The sequence below is a fragment of the Heliangelus exortis genome, chromosome 11 (genome assembly GCF_036169615.1).
Source record: "Heliangelus exortis chromosome 11, bHelExo1.hap1, whole genome shotgun sequence".
NCBI classification, from domain to species: Eukaryota; Metazoa; Chordata; class Aves; order Apodiformes; family Trochilidae; genus Heliangelus; species Heliangelus exortis.
In genome coordinates this window covers 13,893,739-13,912,799 of record NC_092432.1, presented here as the reverse complement: position 1 = coordinate 13,912,799, position 19,061 = coordinate 13,893,739, and the positions used below count along the sequence as shown (strand labels likewise).

General features: G+C 41.8%; 1 protein-coding gene across 3 annotated transcripts in view; it reads left to right on the top strand.

Annotated features, from left to right (window-relative positions):
- The window catches only part of PSTPIP1 (proline-serine-threonine phosphatase interacting protein 1), a 49,244-nt gene that overhangs the window by 19,763 nt on the left and 10,420 nt on the right, over positions 1 to 19,061 (top strand). For 2 of the 3 annotated variants that reach the window (XM_071754746.1, XM_071754747.1), the window contains exons 3-9: positions 756 to 830; positions 10,748 to 10,782; positions 11,354 to 11,460; positions 13,270 to 13,332; positions 14,403 to 14,501; positions 16,282 to 16,327; positions 17,107 to 17,186. In XM_071754746.1, coding sequence (XP_071610847.1) covers positions 756 to 830; positions 10,748 to 10,782; positions 11,354 to 11,460; positions 13,270 to 13,332; positions 14,403 to 14,501; positions 16,282 to 16,327; positions 17,107 to 17,186 — 505 coding nt within the window. Of the gene's footprint in view, positions 1 to 755; positions 831 to 3,556; positions 3,695 to 10,747; positions 10,783 to 11,353; positions 11,461 to 13,269; positions 13,333 to 14,402; positions 14,502 to 16,281; positions 16,328 to 17,106; positions 17,187 to 19,061 lie in introns of those variants that run through there. The other variant, XM_071754748.1, reaches the window with a different exon arrangement.

The following is a 19,061-nucleotide window of genomic DNA, read 5'->3' as shown; positions in this document are numbered from 1 at the left end:
TGTTCATTATTTATTACTGACCATTCAGTCGTTTTTAGCAGCTACACAAAGACTGCACTGGCCTTGCGTCCAGGAGAAAGGGAATTACGGATACAGTACAAATACTTTTTTTTATTTATTTGTTTTTAAACAGAGAATAGAAGTTTCTTCCAGACCTGAGGGAGGGGGAAAGAGAAAAGAAGTAATTGTATTTCTTTATTAACCATAAAACAGAACTACTTTCCTGAATCACTAGTTACAGTTCCCCATTAGGTGGGACATGGCATCACATTGTTCCCTCTGTAAAACTGTCACAGTTAGATTTTTTCCTTTATTCAGAACTTCTCTTAAAATGAATATTTAAATTGAAATACCTTGGATCCTACTCTTCATACCCTTCCCAGCCTTCCTTTTTAATGGGTTGAGTCAGATACCACATTTTATGTTTCTTTTGCTAGAGGTTTTTCTGCTCCTGAACATCTTCACTGCACCTCTGTACATCTCTTCTTCCAACCAAATCCAACTTCCTGGGGACAAAATTTTACATAATCCAGGTCTAACCGGAGCTATGGAGAAGGGCATTCATTATCTCTCATTTCTTCTAGAAATAGCTAACCTAAAACATTTGAGATTTAACCAAGAGCACTAGAAATGAGGAGAGACAGAAACTAAAGAAATAGTACCTCTCAAGTTTTGTACCCTGGATACAGTAACAAGGGCTGTGTAAATGTCATCCTGGCACTCATAAGAGATTAAATAAACTTTTATTTTTACAGAGCCCAAGCAGAAGAGAGATATGGGAAAGAGCTAATTCAAATCGCCCGAAAAGCAGGAGGACAAACAGAAATCAAGTAAGAAATTATTTTATTATTTGTGCAAGTGAAAGCATTTTTGGAAGCAGTATCAGACTCCAGTCTTTGGACTATTAATGGGGCCATAAGCTGCTTGCTTCAGTGCATTACACAGCACTCACAGTGTACAGGAAAAATGGGGAACACATAATCCTTCCAAGCAGGATTCACAAAATCTCTATTTAGGAACTGCTGGTTGGCCTTTACTGAGATATTTTTAAATTCCAGGGTTTGTAATAGTGTTTAATATTTGCTTCCAAATACAAACTGAGTGATGGTGAAAAAAGGAAGAGGCTGCGAAATGTTTAGGATGGTGGTCTGGTAATTCTGGGAAGCTGGGTGGACACCAGGAGGCTGTGACAGAACAAACCCAAAGTCGAAAAACACCAAAAATTAGTTTCTGCAGCAGGAAAAAGGCTTAGCTGAGGAATACAAACTAAACCTCCTTGCAGGGCTTCATTTGGGACATATCAATGGAACTACTGAAGTACATTTAAATGATATATTTGCCTCCTCTATTACTATTTTAGATAACCTATAAATTGTGTTGTGAGGGGAAGATATATGTTGGCACAGAATTTAACTTAATAAGCAGTGCTGATAAACTGCAGCTGTTATTGATGGTAGCAGCAATAATGAAACATTTTGTCATTATTGTAGCAAGTAATACCACAGTAATAGGGTGGAAGAGAATGAAGCTTTGTGGTCACAAAAGACGAGCCTGAAAGAGAAGACCTCAATCTAAACACAAAACAGCTCTATTGATCCCTAGGGCCTGCTACCCTCATCCATCCTGTATCTCACTTCTTAATTGCAGTCTCCTCTTTATGCTGATTTATCACTCTCTCTCTCTCTCTCTCTCAATGTGAACATGGCTTCCTGTTCATATTTTACTGGAAAACTTGACCTCAAACCCCTTGCATTGCACCACCATGGCATGCAAGTGCCAGGCAATCACCCACAGCACTTGCTGTGGTGGCAAATCCAGGCTGGCAGGGAAACTGTTGCCTTATCCCATGTGCCTGGCAGTGTAAGGAGCCCCGAGGCTCAGTCTAGAGAATATTCAGGGCTCTGCTCCCCCAGGGCTCCCTCCATCCCTCCATCCCTCCCTCAGCCCTGAACAAGGCACTAAGGTACAGCAAGGTTCCCAGCAAAGGTTGCTGGAGCTTCTGCCTTCTTGGTGTCAATTCCCAGAGCTAACTGGGGAAGAAGAAAGAGAAGAAAAAATATTTTAAAATGAAAATAGCAGTTTAAGGAGGGAGAGCTTTGTCCCAAACCAAAGGCTAAGTAAGATCAGCATCCTAGGATAAATGAAGGGCTCCAACTAAATTTCTTTACTGGCAGTGCAGGACAGGCAGAGCAAACCTGTACAGAACCAGAGCTTCGGCTGCTCTTCTGTCACTTAGGGGTTAATTCAGGGGTTTGGCCTTTCCTAAAGACATTGTAAGAGCTTTATTTAGAGGCAGAGCCAAGTCCCAGAATTGGGATATGGATCCAAGTTCCCCTCAAGTTGGAGGAAGTTTGGACATGGGCCAATCTCCATTTTGATCCAGCCATTTTCTAGGTTGGCGGAGAGAGGAGGCTGAGCACACCAACACAGCCCACTGCAGAGCTGCTTTACAGTGTTGCTGTAAACCCACACCCAGTCTAGGAAGGAACCAGCTTTGTGCTGATATTTTTGTGAGAGTAAATGTATCACTGTATCTGTTCTGAAGCAGAGAGAGAAAACTTTTGCTTTCTGTAGCTGAGCATCCTCTGGTTGTTTAAGGAGTCAGAGGACTGGCATGAAACAAGCCTGATGAGTAAATACAAGCAAATGGGGAGAAGGCTGTGGCACACTTCTGAGGGTAGTGGCCTTCACTGTGGAAAAGTTTTCTCCCAAGTCTCCCCTATGTTGTAAGAGTTTCTAGTTTTAAATCAAAGAAAAAAAAACAACCTATTTCAACATTTTTTCTGGCTCTTCACTTCTCCCTCAAACTTTTACTTCAGCTAGAACAAATCGCTGAACTCAACTAACTGTATAAATAGATTCAACTGCCTGTATTTATTTACTGAAAGACTCAGATGAAGAAATATGTTGCTGACTCAAAGACAATAGGGAAGGCTCACTGAAATGTAACAGCAACTCTAGGACCACTGCCCATTGCTTTGAGAAAAATCTAGGTGACAGCAGCCATCAGTTTGCTGTCCTTTACACCCTCCAGTGCTTGTGCCTTCAGCACTGTTCCAGCTCCTCTGCTGGAGAACTCCCAGGACACTTCACCGCTCAGGATCAGCAGTGATACAACCCTGTGACCCGGGAAAAGGGGACAGTGTTGTGTCTCTACGTGCAGATCCCAGAGCACGAGAAATGTGAGATATCATTTGGACCTGAGAGCCATCAGGGGACATGTTTTTAGCAGTGCCACTAGAGGTGTGACAACTTCAGAGAGGTCCTCATTGTTCTTTTTCAAATCAGCATTGGAGATGGCCATGGCCAGCCTGCAGCTGTAGAAAAACTTCCAACAAAACTAAAATCAGTGAGGCTGCCATGCTGCAATGAGGAAGATATGCCACAACACCTTTTTATTAAAAAAAAAAAACAAACCAACACAAATACAGTGTTTCTGCAAGAAGCTGATGCTGGTTACCATGGCCACAGCCAACAAACACTCCAGCTTCCAGCTCAAGAAATACAAGTTCCTTGTAAGTGCTGCCCAACAGCCAAAGCATAAAATCATCCAGTAGTCCAGTTGGATTCAAGGAAATTTCAGCATTCTGGCTGTTTGCCCTTGCCTCGAGTGTTACTGCTACTTCTGGGGCAGGAAGATGCCCTCTTTCCAACCCATGACACAGCTCAAACTCAGCAGCAACGATAGGACTTGGTGAGTTCATTCTACTTTTGGAAGTATGCATGGACTCCAATCTCAGTGCCAGGCTGCAAAAAGGTTCACACAAGCTCAGATCAAAATCACCTCAGTCTAATCTTGTGTCCCCAACACAAGATCCCAAGGGAAAAGCAGAAGAGGGCAGGATTATGAGGATCACCTGGATGTACCAGCACAGTCAGATGCAGGCTGTGCCTGGGAATACAGGTAGCTGTCAAGCTTTAGGGAAAGCATTGGGAGGAGAAAAGGTATTTGGGGGGAGCATGAGAAAATATCAGTTGCAAATGTTCCTCCTGAGAGGGCTGGCCCGAGGAAAGGGCAGGGAAGTCTTTGAGGAGTGGGCAAGGCACCAGGATGGCAGCACTCCAGGTAGAAGGATGGATGCTGCACAGAAATGGAGCTCTGGAAGTCATCTATTGGAAGCCAGGGCTAAAATAAATTTTAAAAATATCTCAATTCCTACTCTTATACTAATTTTAAAGTCCTGTTATCCCACTTTTTTAATTAAAAAGAATTAAAACTGAATCACTATTTCATAGTCTCTAATTGAAAAAGAAATTATGAGAAAGATGATTACAAAGCTCCAGCCATGTGTTCTTGGCAAATACCAGGTAAGACCAACAGCCAGCAGAGGAGAGGGAACCACCAAATCATGAAGCTTAACCTGCGGAATGGTTTTGTACTCTCTGTGTTCTGTGTTGCACACATGGGAAAGGATGCACAGCAGCTGGGGATCTTCAGCTGAGTTACAGAGATCAAGTCTGCAAGTATGTGCTGGCAGCACAGCATGCAGTAAGGATGTCTCTACACACCAGAGATGAACCTCAGCAGAGCTCATGCCTTTTAGAGGAAACACCTCTCAGGCTGCAAGGTGACTGGGAGTTTCCATGCAGTAGCTTTGGGCAACTCTTCAGCAGAACAACATGAAAACAGAGTATAGTACAGAGCCTGGTTTTCAGATACAGCCTTAGCTTCAGCTGAAATAGAGCCCCTGGGAACTCAGTTTTTCTGCAGAGTAACTGATGTAAACACACAGTAGCTAGTTAAATTCTGCCTTGTCTTGACAATAGCTATTTTTGGCATTTGCTCAGCTTCTCTTTTCCCATGTATATGATTTCCTTCTTTTTTCTTCCCTCTTTCCCACTACCATTTCCTTCAGACCTTGAGAAAGGGTAGCTTCTTCAAGCCTGTGTCTGCTCTGCCCTTCTCTGCAAAGCCTGAAATAGAATATTTCAGTGAGTGTGAGGTGAGGGCATCTGTAACAAAATCCAATTGCTGCTTCCTGGGTATAAATATAGTGTGTCTGTCACATAATACAGAGAATCCAGTGTGTTATTCACAAAAAGCAGACTTTTTTGAACTGAAGCTAAAAGCCATTTTGGAAGGTCACATTCTTCAGTAGTTAGTTATTCTCCACTTACATGTTCTGAACCCTCACAGATTTATACACTTGTACTTTGAACTTCCAAGCCACTGTGAAACTGGACTCGAGTGCATACTCTGAAAGACCTAAGTTCTGGTTAAATCCAATCTAAATAAGCTCTCTGGTGACAAGGATAGGTGTTTTTGAGTAGTGCTGCTCTCTTTCAAAGAGAGAGAAGGAAATTTAGTCTTATGGCAAAGATACAAAAGTTGTTTTGATTGTTTTATCATTTTGATTTGATTAGCATATATCTTTCTGGAATCATCAGGGGGCTAACTTATAGTCTACAGACACAGATTTACAGGGAACAGAAGGCATATGAAATGCCCTCCTATTTGCTTCCCTTGCTCTAGGAAGTCTAGGGTGATGTGTCCATGCCCTCTGTAACCAGCCTTGGGAGTGAGGATACAGCCTCCTTCCCATTTACTCTGGGGCTGCTTCCACTTCTAACAAGTACCTGAAAACATCATGCACCAGAGGCAAAAAACAGGCAGACACACCACGAGGCTAGGAAGAACCCACCACATTTGTTGCTACTTTCATGGAAGACCTGTTACACCCAACCTGACTCCGAGCCCTGCCTGCTGCCCTGCAGCCTCTTGCAAGAGCTGCTACAGCTGCTTCTGCTCCCTGCCTGCCTGGCACTAATTTAGACAGAAGGAAATTTGGACTCTCATGGTTAGAGAAAAACTGCTGCTTAGAATTAACATCACAGCTGGGACCTGTGCAGGAATCTTTCCAGTTGCCCTGAGTGGTTTTGCTTTCTGTTTATAGCTTCTCTGAGAACAAGAAGAAAATATCCCATCAAAATTATTTCTTCAACGTTTTCACCACATTCCCACTAAGCAATGCTAGACATGATTCTCATGTGAAATACTCTGTTATGTGCCTGATTTAGAATTTGGTAGTGACTTAGTTACCTCCCTGCTACCTCTGCAACTCCCCCTTCTCTTCTTTCTTTTTGGTGTTTTTGTTTGTTTGGTTTTGTGTTTTTTTGTTGTTGTTGTTGCGATGCAGAGGAAGTCCCAGGTGTAAATGATTCTGAACTTGTTTCCCCCCACACTTTGCTACCACCACGGTGCTCCACAGAAAGAAATGTTGGGAAAACTGCAATTGAAAAAAACTCCCTGTGTGCCAAGAGTAAAGGCAGATGCTACCCGTGGCCTCAGGGCAGACTGGCGTGGGGTTGGTTTCATACCATGTAACGAGGACCTAAGTTACTAGAGGCAAAGGGGTTATAGGACAGCTGGAAAGTGATCAGCAGAGTTAATCTGGCAGAAACTTCTCTCTTTCAGAAAGAATATTTTTAAAATTACAATAAGAACAGAACATTGTAAATCATGTTGATGTTAAGATGGAAACCTACATGAAAGGAAGGTGGGGTTATTTCACACTTCTATTCACCATGCAAAGGTAGAAAAGAAAGAAAATTTTAAAAGAGCTGTGGTTTTCCGGTTAGAAGAGCCTATTTTACCTTCCTCTGTACCCTCCCTTCTTCATGGTTTACAGAAGGGACTCTTCAAATTACTCATTTAAGCCAGTCCCTAACTGAGTGGAAAGACAAAGTACTGGAAAAAATCAAACAAATAAATGCCCAAACCATCAAGCCTTCAGTTGCAAAAGTGTGGTGAAACAGTGTACATAAGTGACCTGAGCACTGCTACAGATTGAGCTCTGCTCATTACATCTCTGATGCCATGAAATTCAGTTTTTGATGACTATTTCATTGAAGAGACTGGAGCTCTATCTACAGTACATTTCCTGTTGGTCCTTGTGTCACAGAGGACCACCCAGTGCAGCCTGCTCTCTAGCAACAGCCCAGTTCTCTAACCTAATCAAGGTCCAAAAATGGAGAAAAAGCAAACCCAGCAGTCAGGATGAGTTCCCTTGAAGTGCTGTTGTCCCATGCTGTTCCAGTCAAATCCCCCTCCCAAACCAACTGTAACATAATTTTTTGCACATTGAGTAAAATGGATTTATGAGGAGATGCAGCACTTCCTCACTACTCCTCATACCCATCCCTCTGAGTGTCAAGCAAGGCACCTCTGCTCAAACCCAGGGAACTCCTCTGCCTTGAAAGGGGACAGATTATTGTGGGAGCCAATCCCTTCAGTGATGCATTCTTTAAGTGTTCATCTGGTTAGAGGAGACACATAGGGACTAGTGGTCAGTACTCTATAGAGACTGGGCTGCCTCTTCAGCTTTGCTGTGCTGGGTAAACATGGTTTAAGTTCTCTTTGGAAAGTATATTTTTGCAATCTACAGAGCAAAATGCTAAGCAGTGGGGGAGTGTTATTTTAATGAGCTTCTCCTCTTGGTTCCCCTGTTCCTCTGAAAGCTCTGCTGTTCTCCTTCTCCCCCAACACTGGAAAAAACAAACACTGAAACGTACAGATTTTGCAAGATCAGCTCAGTTCGGCTGTATCCGGGTAGCAGGAGACTGCAGCAGCCAGGGGCGGGGATCCCAGAACACGGCAAAAATATTTTAGCCACTAGATGGCAAAAATCACCACAATTTGCTGCAGAGTGGCTGTTGCACAGGCTCTATCTGGTCCCCCTTAACCGGATTCATTGTCAGCCCACTTTCCAGCAGAAATTCGTTTTGACAAATCCAATCTCTAAATGTCCAAGGGGGAGTCGTTTAACAAACATACACTGGAAATTTGTGTCCAATGCTTTTTCAGTGAGACGCCTACGGGAGGCTCCACATAGAGGTGCCCAAAGGGAAGGATGCGTGTTAAACCTGAAGAGGTTTAACAGTGCTAGAGAATTTACAGGGATGTCAGAGATGAGCAAGCAAACAAACAAAGGTAAACTGCATTTTTTTCAGTTAACTCTAATTATTTTTAATTCCAGGTTTTCTAATTTTGCCACAGAACAAACAAAAAATTAATTACTACCACAGCACTAAGTGGTGCCATATACTCAGAGGATAAAATTTTTTCAAGGGTTCATGAGACATCTTCACTTTGGATGCTTCAGAATAACCCCCTTATCAATTCTATTAGAAAGCCAAGGCCACACAGAAGAAATAGAGAACAGGTACTGTGCATACAGAACAGCACAGACAAAATTAAAACTCACTCGGATGTCTGCTATTCAAGTTGCTTCCATTAAACCCTCCAAAGCACTGAAATGATGAGTTTCACTGATCTAATCAGAGCATCTAACCCAAGGAGCTCATCTAGAGCACTGCTGCTGCAGCCAGCACATCCCTGCAGCCCAGAAGTAAAGGAATACCTGGTGGATCCGTGATTTATTTCTTCTCTCCCCCATATTACTTGGCACCACGACATATTTGCTACTCCCTTAAGCCACATAAGGATGAGGGATCCAATTCACTGATTTTAGAAAATTATTACAAAAATAAGGAAGGAAATGGCTTAAAGTCTATTTTGATCTACTTATGGACTGTGGCCTTGCCCCAGTCACCAGCTAGGGAACTGGCTGGGCAAATCTTTCATACCAGGAGCAAAAGTCCAGAGCTTTCTGAAATACCTATTAGAGACCATGGAGAGGGCAAATCGGTCTCTCTCCATCTCATCACCAGATGCATTATTATACCAGAAGACAGACTCATCCCTACAGGGAGCCAGCAAAAAGGAGAAAGCTTCATCTATGGATTATGATCATGATCTACTCGGGTAGCTCAGATGCCTGGAAACTAAAAAAGGAGCAAATTGCTTTTGTTTTGTCCTTGACATGTACTGAGAAAGCACTATTTTTCAGTATCTGTTACTGCAGTTTTGCTAGCCTTTGCAGAACCCAAATCACCAATGGAAAAGAAAAAAAAAGACAACTCTGGGAACAACAGATCAACACAGCATGCAAACAGTATGTGCAGTTTGCAACTATCCTCTATTTCTTAAATTCCAGTATTTGGCTATTTCAGGCATAAAGTTGTTAGCACATTCCCCACCTCCTACTGGAAAATCCACAGTAAAAAAAGTTAACTTTATTCCTTGTATATATTAATTATTTCAAAATAATCCAGTAGGCTTTTTAGGTGACAAAAATATCTCTGCTGATGAAATTCAATTTATCTCTTGATTTTAAGCTTTTAATTGACGTAGCTGGAAATAATATTGTTTGTTACATTTTTGTTGTGGAAACTTAGCTGCCATCAAAATTTCACACTAGACTAATTTTTTTTTTCAAAACAGACCTTTAAAATGCTGAAGTATTATTATGACAATTCTGCAAAATACTGATTTTTTTTTTCTGGTTTATGTCAGGAAATTCACCACAGCAAACTGCACTGAAAGAACCAAAGTTAGCTCAATACTTGTATTTTCTTGGCCGGAAGTTTTCCCCTTATATTTCTACAAATTTAGATTTGGAAGTGGACTGCAAAGCAGTTATCACAGGGCCAGGGCCAGCCTTTTTCCTCATCTGTGCATTTTTTCTCATGCCTGGCAAAGCAGCTTTGCTACTGGGAGAGCAAGCTTTGATTAGGAAACAGATGTCCAGCCTAAATTAACACAGGACAATTAGAAACCTTCATGTGTCTCTTAAGACTCCTGAAATAGCCCAAGAGATGGAGGATTTCCCTACCCATCTGCAGCCACACATGGCTGGGAAGTGATCTGCATCCTCTTCTGGGCTCTCCTAGTAGCCAGGAGATTTAAAGGTCTTCATTAAAAGGGTTTTCCCCTTTAAAAACACATCTGCAGCCACATGGGGTAGACCATGGAGATCACAGAATTGTTTCCTTCAGGGCTCTCGAAGAGATGATTTCTAAATCTGAAAAAACTCCAAAACACCACAGCCCTGGCTGTTGTGTATACAAATGCTGTGCCAGCCTGCAAACTGGGAGCCAGAGTAAATTCTTAAGTTGAAAATCCCTCTTACAGACTGTGCTCTTTTCTCTCCTATCACTTCTCTGTTCACTGCTTTCTTAAAATGGAGTCAAGCTTGCCAACAAGACCAGATAAGAAGTGGGGTGTCTCTTTTTGCTCACCTCTCTGCCACAGCCCAGCACCCAGGCCTGATTTCCCAGCATGGTTTATTCAGGCTGTGCTTCTGGGATGCGGAAAACCCTGGGAGCATCAGGAATCAGAGCTTCCATAGGCTCTCTGCACCATTTCTCAGTCTTTTTGAAGCAGAACACGCTGTACCACACGGGGGTGCTCAGAAAGCGTGGTACAGAGGATACTGCAGAGCTGAGCTGCTCTGGCTTGGAAGAGGACTGAGGAGGAAAAATTTGCTGGTCCTGCATTTAAGATAGAGGGTAGAGCTGGTTTAATTCTACCCTTTAGACTACTGCTCCAAAACTCAGTTCCCCTTGACCACCTTTATTACATTCAGCTCATTTGTATCCATTGGCAAGGTGCAAGAACAGGGAAATGTCTGCTAACGTTCAGTCACAGATAGAGTGGGATTAAAAAAAGAGGATGCACATAAGGAATAGTGTGATTCCTTGCTTCACGGAGCATTTTATTGCATTTCCTGATGGCAACAGATTGCTGCTACTGTGCTTGTTAGCATGGTCAACTTCCATTATGAGATTATTAAGAGCTTTATCTCTATGTGTATGTTTGAAATTCTGAGGGTAGGTTTTTTCTCTGGATTCACAGTCCATGCTTAGGAGCCTATATTAACCAAGTGCATTTGTTTCTGCCTCACAGCACACTGAAGGCAGCATTTGAGAGGCTCAAGCAGCGTAAGTATTTGTATCTTCCTTTCAAACTTCTGGGGTCTTTCATCCTCTTTCTTCCACCTTCTATTTCCAACTATTCTATCCCAGTCTGTAGTGTGGAGAGTGGAGGAGAAAGGACACTCACTGGGAGTCCTCTAAGGCTGTGCACTCAATCCACCCTCTGGTGTCAAAGAAAATGGCTTGTTCCTCGAGTTATTTTTAATTGGATTAACTAGCAAAACATCAGCTCTGTTCCCTCTTCTGCCAGCCACTGACATCAAAACAGCACGCTTTCTAGATATGCCCAAGGCTGAATGCAAACCTTTCACACAGAGAATGCAACACCAGCACAGCCAACAGGACAACCTGCTGCTCAGATACAAACACTCATTCAAAAAGCAGCTGGTGAATTTAGAACTTGGTGTTTTTGGAATTTGGGTGAGGAAGCTCAACATTTCTGGGGGGTCTTTTTTAAGGCTGCTCCCTCCATGACAGGTCATATAGCAGCCACATCCCAGAAAGATCTCCTGAAAAATGTGGCTGCTATATTTAAAAGCCTTTCCACTGACTGTTTATGTATTTTGATTTGCTTTAGAAATCGAAAGTGTTGGAAACTCTCATATCCAGCTGGCAGTAATGCTGAAGGATGAACTGAAAGGAATAGAGGAGTTCCGAGAAAGACAGAAGGAGCAAAGAAAAAAGGTGAGGAAGTAGGGCAGTGTTGAAACACAATGAATCAGCAGCCCATGCTGATGACCTCTGTCCAGCCAGACTGTGAATACTGCAAAAGATAATAAAACATGCCCAGTGTGCCCTCTTCACTCAATGCACTAAACTGTGGTAGAAAATCTTTTTCTGATCCCAGCTGGAAATAAAATAGCCCCAGTGTATCTGCAGATACTATTATCACTCCTATAAGAACTTAATCCTTCCGCACTTTTTTTTTATACCCTTGCTAATTGCCTTTCTTTGGTATGATCCTGCATGATCCCCAACATGCACTTAAATAAAGCGCTAACACAAACACTTAAAAACATAGAAGTAAATTAATATCATGGTGTATGCGACACCAATATCTGCTGAATTACAAATACATGGAATAAATTGCATCTCACTGACGTTGTATAATAATTTATTATTATGAAGGGATTTAAGGCCATTTAATCCCATCTTGTGATCTTATCAGGCTCTAAGTCTCTTGTAAAATAGCTCTCAAGAGACAACAGTGGTCTCTCTTAGACCTTCTCTGGGGTTGAGGACAGAGATGGGACAGACATTTAATGGATGGAGGAGCAAACCAAAATACTCAGTTCTCTGTTAATTTTAAATAAATGAAAATGTGTATGACCAGTAGTCCATGCCACACCAATCTTGTGTCTACCACCACTCTGACACATAGGAACTTGGAATCACAGAGACTTGAATATGAAAGTGAATAAAATTGGTGCTGCTACTGAGAGCTGAGGTCCACAGCAATCTGATGATTTACACACCTTACCATAGCTAAGGAATATAAAGACAGCCAGAGTGCATGTAGCTCATCAGCTTTGTATTCCTCCCCTTCAGACACATGCCTTACCCCTAGGATTTACAAAGAGAGAAGGGCTCTCTCCTGCTGAAAACAGTAAGCCTATAACTCACTGGAAACAGAGGGGCCTTGAAAAAAGGGAAAAATGTCTTTGGAGTTTTATGCAAGCTTTTATCTCCATGGCTGTGAGGAAGTCAACATTACACATGCTAGATGGTGTCAGTATTTTTGGTAAACTTCCAAAATTCTGTGATCTATGTTTCACCATTGCTGCTCTAAGGACTGTGCTGTTTAGCTCAATGTGAAGCAAGGCGCTGGGTAACCCTGGAGAGAGTTTTGCTGGAGCAGGATATAAAGATTAAAGAACCCCAAGTCCCACTGAAGAAGCCCATATGCTGCCAACTAGGAGCATATCTCACTGTCACATAAGGCTGAGACATAAAAGAGAATTCATCACTGTCCTTCCAATGCTGACCAGATGACAATGTGGAAATCAAACCGCATCAAGCATAAATATGCCAGAAGCAATGGAATGTAAATTACACAGGGATTGTCTGTGTTTAAAATGAACAACAACTCTTGCCCATGAGGCTAAGACAGTGGCTTAATTTCCAAAGATGTAGGATCAAGCTCTTGAGCCAATGAAGGAATTCTGCTGGCAGAGCTGATGGGCACTGTGACTGGGTGTTACACTATTTAATCTCCTTAAGAGAGAAAAAAAAAAGGAAGGCAATTAAGATCTACATCCTCTCTGCTATTCTTGGAAACCACTGAAGCAGAATTCTCTTGGATTATTTCTTTACCTAGCACTTTGCTATTCTCTGTATCACTTAGAAACCTGTCATTTATAAAGTGAAGTAATTTTTCCCCACAGGCACATGGCATATAAAAAGGCCTTGAAAATTGCTTTCCTAATCCTGTCACTAAAAAGGGGAGAAAGAAGTCCCAAGTAAAAAATGCTTACTGCTGTGTGTTTCTTACAGTACGAGTCTGCAATGGAGCGCGTGCAAAAGAGCAAGTTGTCCCACTATAAAAAAACAATGGAGGTAAGCGAGGTGGTTTTCTGCTGGTTTCCTGATGCAAACTGGTCCCAGTTTGAGACAGGGTGAAATCTGTATCATCTGTACCTATATTTAAGGAAAGGTCAAGAATGAGTAAGTGTGCAAGACAGACTGTGAGGATGAGATTCCTGCTGTGAGGGGGATGCCACTCTTCCCTGCTGTATGCACTGAAGAGATTCCAAAACAAATTCTGAGGAAATCAATGTGGGATGAACAATGCCTCAGGTCAAACTGGATGGGATGGTTAGGCAAGGACAGTTACAGGAGCAAATGCAAATTTTCAGTCTGCATAAACAGAATTTTTATAACCATGAAGGAATCTTGGGAACACAAGGAAACCTCTCCAGCTGGAAAGATTGCAGGCACAGGAACTGCAGACAAGCTGGTTTTGGTTTCCAGTGGGTAACTGCCACTAAAGAAAAGCAATTACAGGCTCATCAGTGCTACAGATGGAACTGTAGTGGCAATTTTTATTTAAACATGGTGCTCTAAGTCAATCTCTACAACACGGAGGTCTTTCAGCATAAATAAAGATTTCTTTTGCTTCAGAGGCCTACACTGAGACTGTTACCTATGGAGTGCTGGCTCTGTCTCACAGCTTGGAGCAATGGGGGAGGCAACACTCTGACTCCAGGCAGATGCTCCAAGTCACACTGTGAAAGTGACATCCCATTGCCACTGGCACCCTGAAAATGTGGCCTCCTAATTCTGTCCCTACACTGTAGCTCAGGCAGGTGCCTGATGAATTGTTGGTGTTAGTGCTGCCTGTGTATTCATGACCATCCCTGCAGTGACCTGGCTGCTATTGTACAAAGCAAATAATCTCAGGGCTGCAGGAACAGGACCAAATTTATGCTGCCAGCCCTCACACCAATTTTTCAGTTCTATTTTTCTATCACCTTACAGTGTTATTGGGATTTTTTCTGTTGCCCAGACTTGAACACTGATTTGCTCTCCCAGACTGCAAACCAGAAAATGCCTAGAACATCATGCTGGAGACAACCCAGTCTCACTCCCTAACCCAGACCCTCACCTGTGATTTCATTTCAATGCAGTCAAAGAAGACCTATGAACAGAAGTGCAAGGAGGCGGATGAGGCTGAGCAGTCCCTAGAACGGACGAGTGCTTCGGGCAACCAAAAGCAAACAGAAAAGGTACCTTAGCTGACAGTGCTATTTAGAGGGAAAACTGTGGTTGCCTGTGTTTTTTTCTCTTTTCAAGGTAGGAGAGAACACAGTGGAAGAACTCATTTTGTGAGATGCGAGGGGCTGCCTCCCCTTCTAATTAACCCCTTAGAATTAAAATTTTAACAGAACACCTTTGCAAGGAGGTTTTCCTTCACAAACTCCTTTGGTAATCCTGATCTTGTTCTGCAATAGGCCAAGAGTTTTTAAAAAAGCTGAGAAGGGACTAAGTTATCTAAGTAATTTATCCCAGGCTATGACCTAATTGCTGTATGAATCCTGAAGGTAAACTGAATGAGATTTTTCTCCAAAATTCTTCATAGATAAAGAAACAAGTCAGAAGTATGTCACAGAGTTAGCTTTGCCTTTTGTTCACTTATATTTAGTAGGCATACTATCTTACAATAAAATGCATATTTTTCCTCAACACTTTTCTCCTTATGGTTAGTTTAATTTCATCTAAAATTACAAACTCAAAAATAAATCATTGGAAATAAAGGCACTGCAGTCCTTCATTGCATCATCTCAATACTTGCAGCTGACAATTCCCTGACTTTTAGTGGGAACATTTTACAGCAGAACAGTTGGAGAAAACAAAATAAATGAACTCCCTTTGGCTCAATAAAAATCAGTGCAGTGTAAGCAAAAGGGATCAAAAATCATCTCAAGGACCAGGGCTCTAAAAGCAGCATCAAAACTTCACATTTGATTCCCAGCATTCACTAATCATTTGCTGAACAAACCCCTCCAGCTTAGCTGTAAAAAAAGGGGGGGGGGGGATGTTGGAATCCTGGCCCTACTGAAAACACTGCTGAACCTTTAGCAAGTTCAGTGGCATTGAAATCTGACCCAGCAGATCTGCCATCACTTTCACACACATGCCAGCAAGTTTGAACTGCACAGAGACATCTTGCAAGAACATGTCTGCTGTTTAATTCTGCACAGCACTCAAGACCAGTTTGGGCCAGGAAGCAAATAAGAATGAAGCTTATGTTCCCAGCTTACCACACATTTTCCAGCCAGCTATGATGAGGAATATGACCATAAGAACCCTGACCTGAGCTCTGTCTTGAAGGACAGAACAGAAGAATGTATTCCCTGATGTTTAGAGCTGTGCATTAATGCACTGTCCTCACCATCTGTGCAGGAAGACCTGGGAGTACAGAGCTGTCAATAATAGCTGTACTTTCATTTGTTAAAAACTGTAGTTTTTTAAAAAAGAAAAGGTCTACTTAAAGTGAATTTTACTTGTAGGCTTCTGAGTTGTTATGGGAAATAATCTGGCATTTGCAAAGTATTGTAAAGGTTGTGTTCATCTTTGTATTACATGAGGAGCTTGGAAGATGAAGAATTTTAACTGCCACTTTTTTCTGCTTAAAAATATCTACTAGAAAAAAAACATTAAACATTTGAGAAAAATGAACACATTCAGCAGCTCAGATTCAGGCTGGATCATGAGAGCACTGAGATCCTATGGCAGGGATGTTTGAATGGAAAGATGCAAATTGTCACATTTTCGTTGAAGTCAGTGGGCCTATGGCTGTGAATTTGTGGTCCCTCCTTCTCTGTAGCACACATTCAACAGAATTGTGCATAAAGAACTTTGTTTTCAAATTTGAGCCCTTCCCCTAGAAGAGAAAAGGGATCAGCCAACAGAGGGAAAAAAAAAAAAAAGAAAAAAAAAAGAAAAAAGTGGCAGAAGCAAAACATACAGTCACATTAATTTGGGGTGTTTCTTTTCCTGTTTCAGAGTCAGAACAAAGCCAAGCAATGCAGAGATGCAGCAAATGAAGCAGGTGATGCTCTATTTGGAACTGAACTAAGATTTTTCTCAGCAAACATCTACCAGCACACCTATTTTGACAGAGCATCATCCAAATCACCCAGGCTGGCTCTGCTTGAAGTCAGGTTTCCCAAAGATTAATGAAGAAACTTCTAAAGAACGCCAACCTGACAGTCACCACAATTTTTGTGGAAATCCAAGTCTCCTTTGATTGCAGAATTTATAGAAGACCTCCTGTAGACACCTTCCCCAAGGAAGAAAAACTCTTTCTGAAGCAATTTTGAAAACACAAAAAATGACACTCAAAATTGCCCCCAACCAGCCCAAACCATATCCACAGTACCCAAGTTCCCTGTGCATAAGTATGGTGGCAATTCCCAGTCAGAAACACACCATGTGTCCAGAAGGACAATCCAGCAGACAGCTGTGCCAGTTAATGAGCTGAGATTTCTCCCTCACTGATCATGTAAAAGTTTACACTAAGGCCCATGGCTCACCTGGCTGGCTCAGCACAGAAAGAGCCTGAGGATGCTCAGTGCCCAAGCATGGTCCAGGCTCCTCATCCCTAATTTGCATTACCCCTACTTTAAAGGTTACAGAGGATCTGCAAGCCATAGCTTGAGAATCCTCAGTGTAAAGAAAAATAAACCAAATATTCTGCAACCCACTAATTGCAATCACAGGCCTAAGGTTTAAGGATCACAGCAAAGTCCTAGCTGGAGGAAAAAGAGAAAGCCTGTATCATTTCCTGCCCCCTAACTGTTGGATTTCTATTATTTGTGTCTGCTACAGAGAATTTGTACAAACAGAACATTGAGCAGCTGGATAAGGTACGGACAGAGTGGGAACAGGAACATATCAAAACCTGTGAGGTAAACATTGACTTTTGTAGTGATACATTCGTGCTCTCCTTATCTTATCTACTTGCAGGTATTGCAATATAGACCTCAATAGATATCATTCCAAGGGTTTTGCTTCATGTGGAGACTCAGTAGATGTCTTTGCAAAAATAGTACAAAAACTAGAGTTGATACAGACACAGCTGCTAGCTGTCTCACTTGCTTACACTTTCCTTGCTTGTTCAGTATATGTACATAAAGATAAAGAAGAGGTATGAGAAGTGGAACAACACACTAGTGTTAGGGATAATCTTCCATGGCAGACAGTTTAAGATTGTTTCTCAAGTAACTGCTTTGTGACAAAATGTAACTTCAGTAGAAATTAACAAAAATGTAAATATGAAAATTCATTTTTAGTTTAAAAAAATATTTTCAGAAAGGAAACAATAATTCAATAGATCCATTAAAAATTAACAAACAATTCCCTTTAGATTATGTTTTGTAAGAAGCTTCCAGAATACCTTATTGTTCCAACAAAGGAGAGGTTTTGGTGTTTGCTTCTTTTTTTCTAAAGAAAAACAAACAAAACAACTCACAAGTTCAATGGAGATTAAAAATATTAGTTTCTTGATAAGCTAAAAATGTACCCTAGTATTCCGAGAATAAAGACAGCCCAGACACTCAGAATCTTTACTTTGCATAGCACTGCATATTCTTGCAAGAATATTTGCCCTCTGCTATGGAGAAATCTTTCAATTGAAAGGTGATGGTGGAAAAGTGGCTATTTCCATCATGCTGAAGATGGATAAGGAGATTTGCACCTGGCTTGTAAGTTTTGCACAACAATTTACAAGAACTGAGTGGCATCCAAATCAGCCACACATTTAGTCATATTAATTATTCAAATATATTTGTCCATCTGGTAAAGTATGATTTTGCTGTTTACTTGTTGAAGGCTTTATTTCCCCAGAAAATAAACTGCCAGGAGTGCAGCTTTCCAGTTCTCTTAAATAGTCCCTATATGGGAGGATTTGGAAGTCTCATGGCTGGCACAGCAGACTTACCACAGAAATTGTGCCAAGCCTTAATTTTCCCAAGATGCACATTTCTCCCCCTTTCTTAAAAAGCTAACAAACAAGTGAAGCATTCCTCAGCCTAAATCACATAATTTCTCCCAAACAGCCACATTCTGAATAGCCCAATAGAGCAGGCACACTGCTTAATGCCAACAACCACTCCTAAAGGAAGGACATCTTGAACACTTTATTTTAAAATTGCTTGTAGATAGGACAACTGAATGTTTTTGAGGCATTTAAGACTCGTAACTACTACAACAGCAGCCTAAGATCCCAAAGTTCTGTCTGCATAGTGGGAAAACTCCAAGTGCTGACACTGTTTAGGTCCCTAGCAGAATGCTGGACATCCATAGCCTGAAAAACTTGACTAGCAATTAGCAGCAGTGGGATGATGTTTGTCACCAGGGCTGTGTCATGTTCCTTGGCATGAGATGCCCAGGTGCACTACCAGTCTGGTGCAGAAGCCAGCAGAGCACAGGGGATGTGTCCAGCCCAGCTGTACTCTGAAAAGGGCTTGACAAGGCCAGAGTCACTCCACTCAACTCTTTGATGAGCTGCATTTCCCAGCAGGACACCACCTAACTGGGAAATTCCCGGTTAGCTCTTCTGCTATTTCAGTAGCCCCTGAAGGGCTAGGCTGCAGCCACAGACTTTTTGTTCAGAACTGATACTGAAATACTCATTCTTCACCCATGAGTTGCTTCAGTTTCCTTTAAAAGCTTTTTCTCTCAGAAACTTGTCCTTGCACCAGCTGACTCCCATGAGAGACTTTTCTTTCTGGGTTTTTCTGGTTTTGGGTTTGTGGGTTGGTTTGTGTTTTTTTAGATGGTAA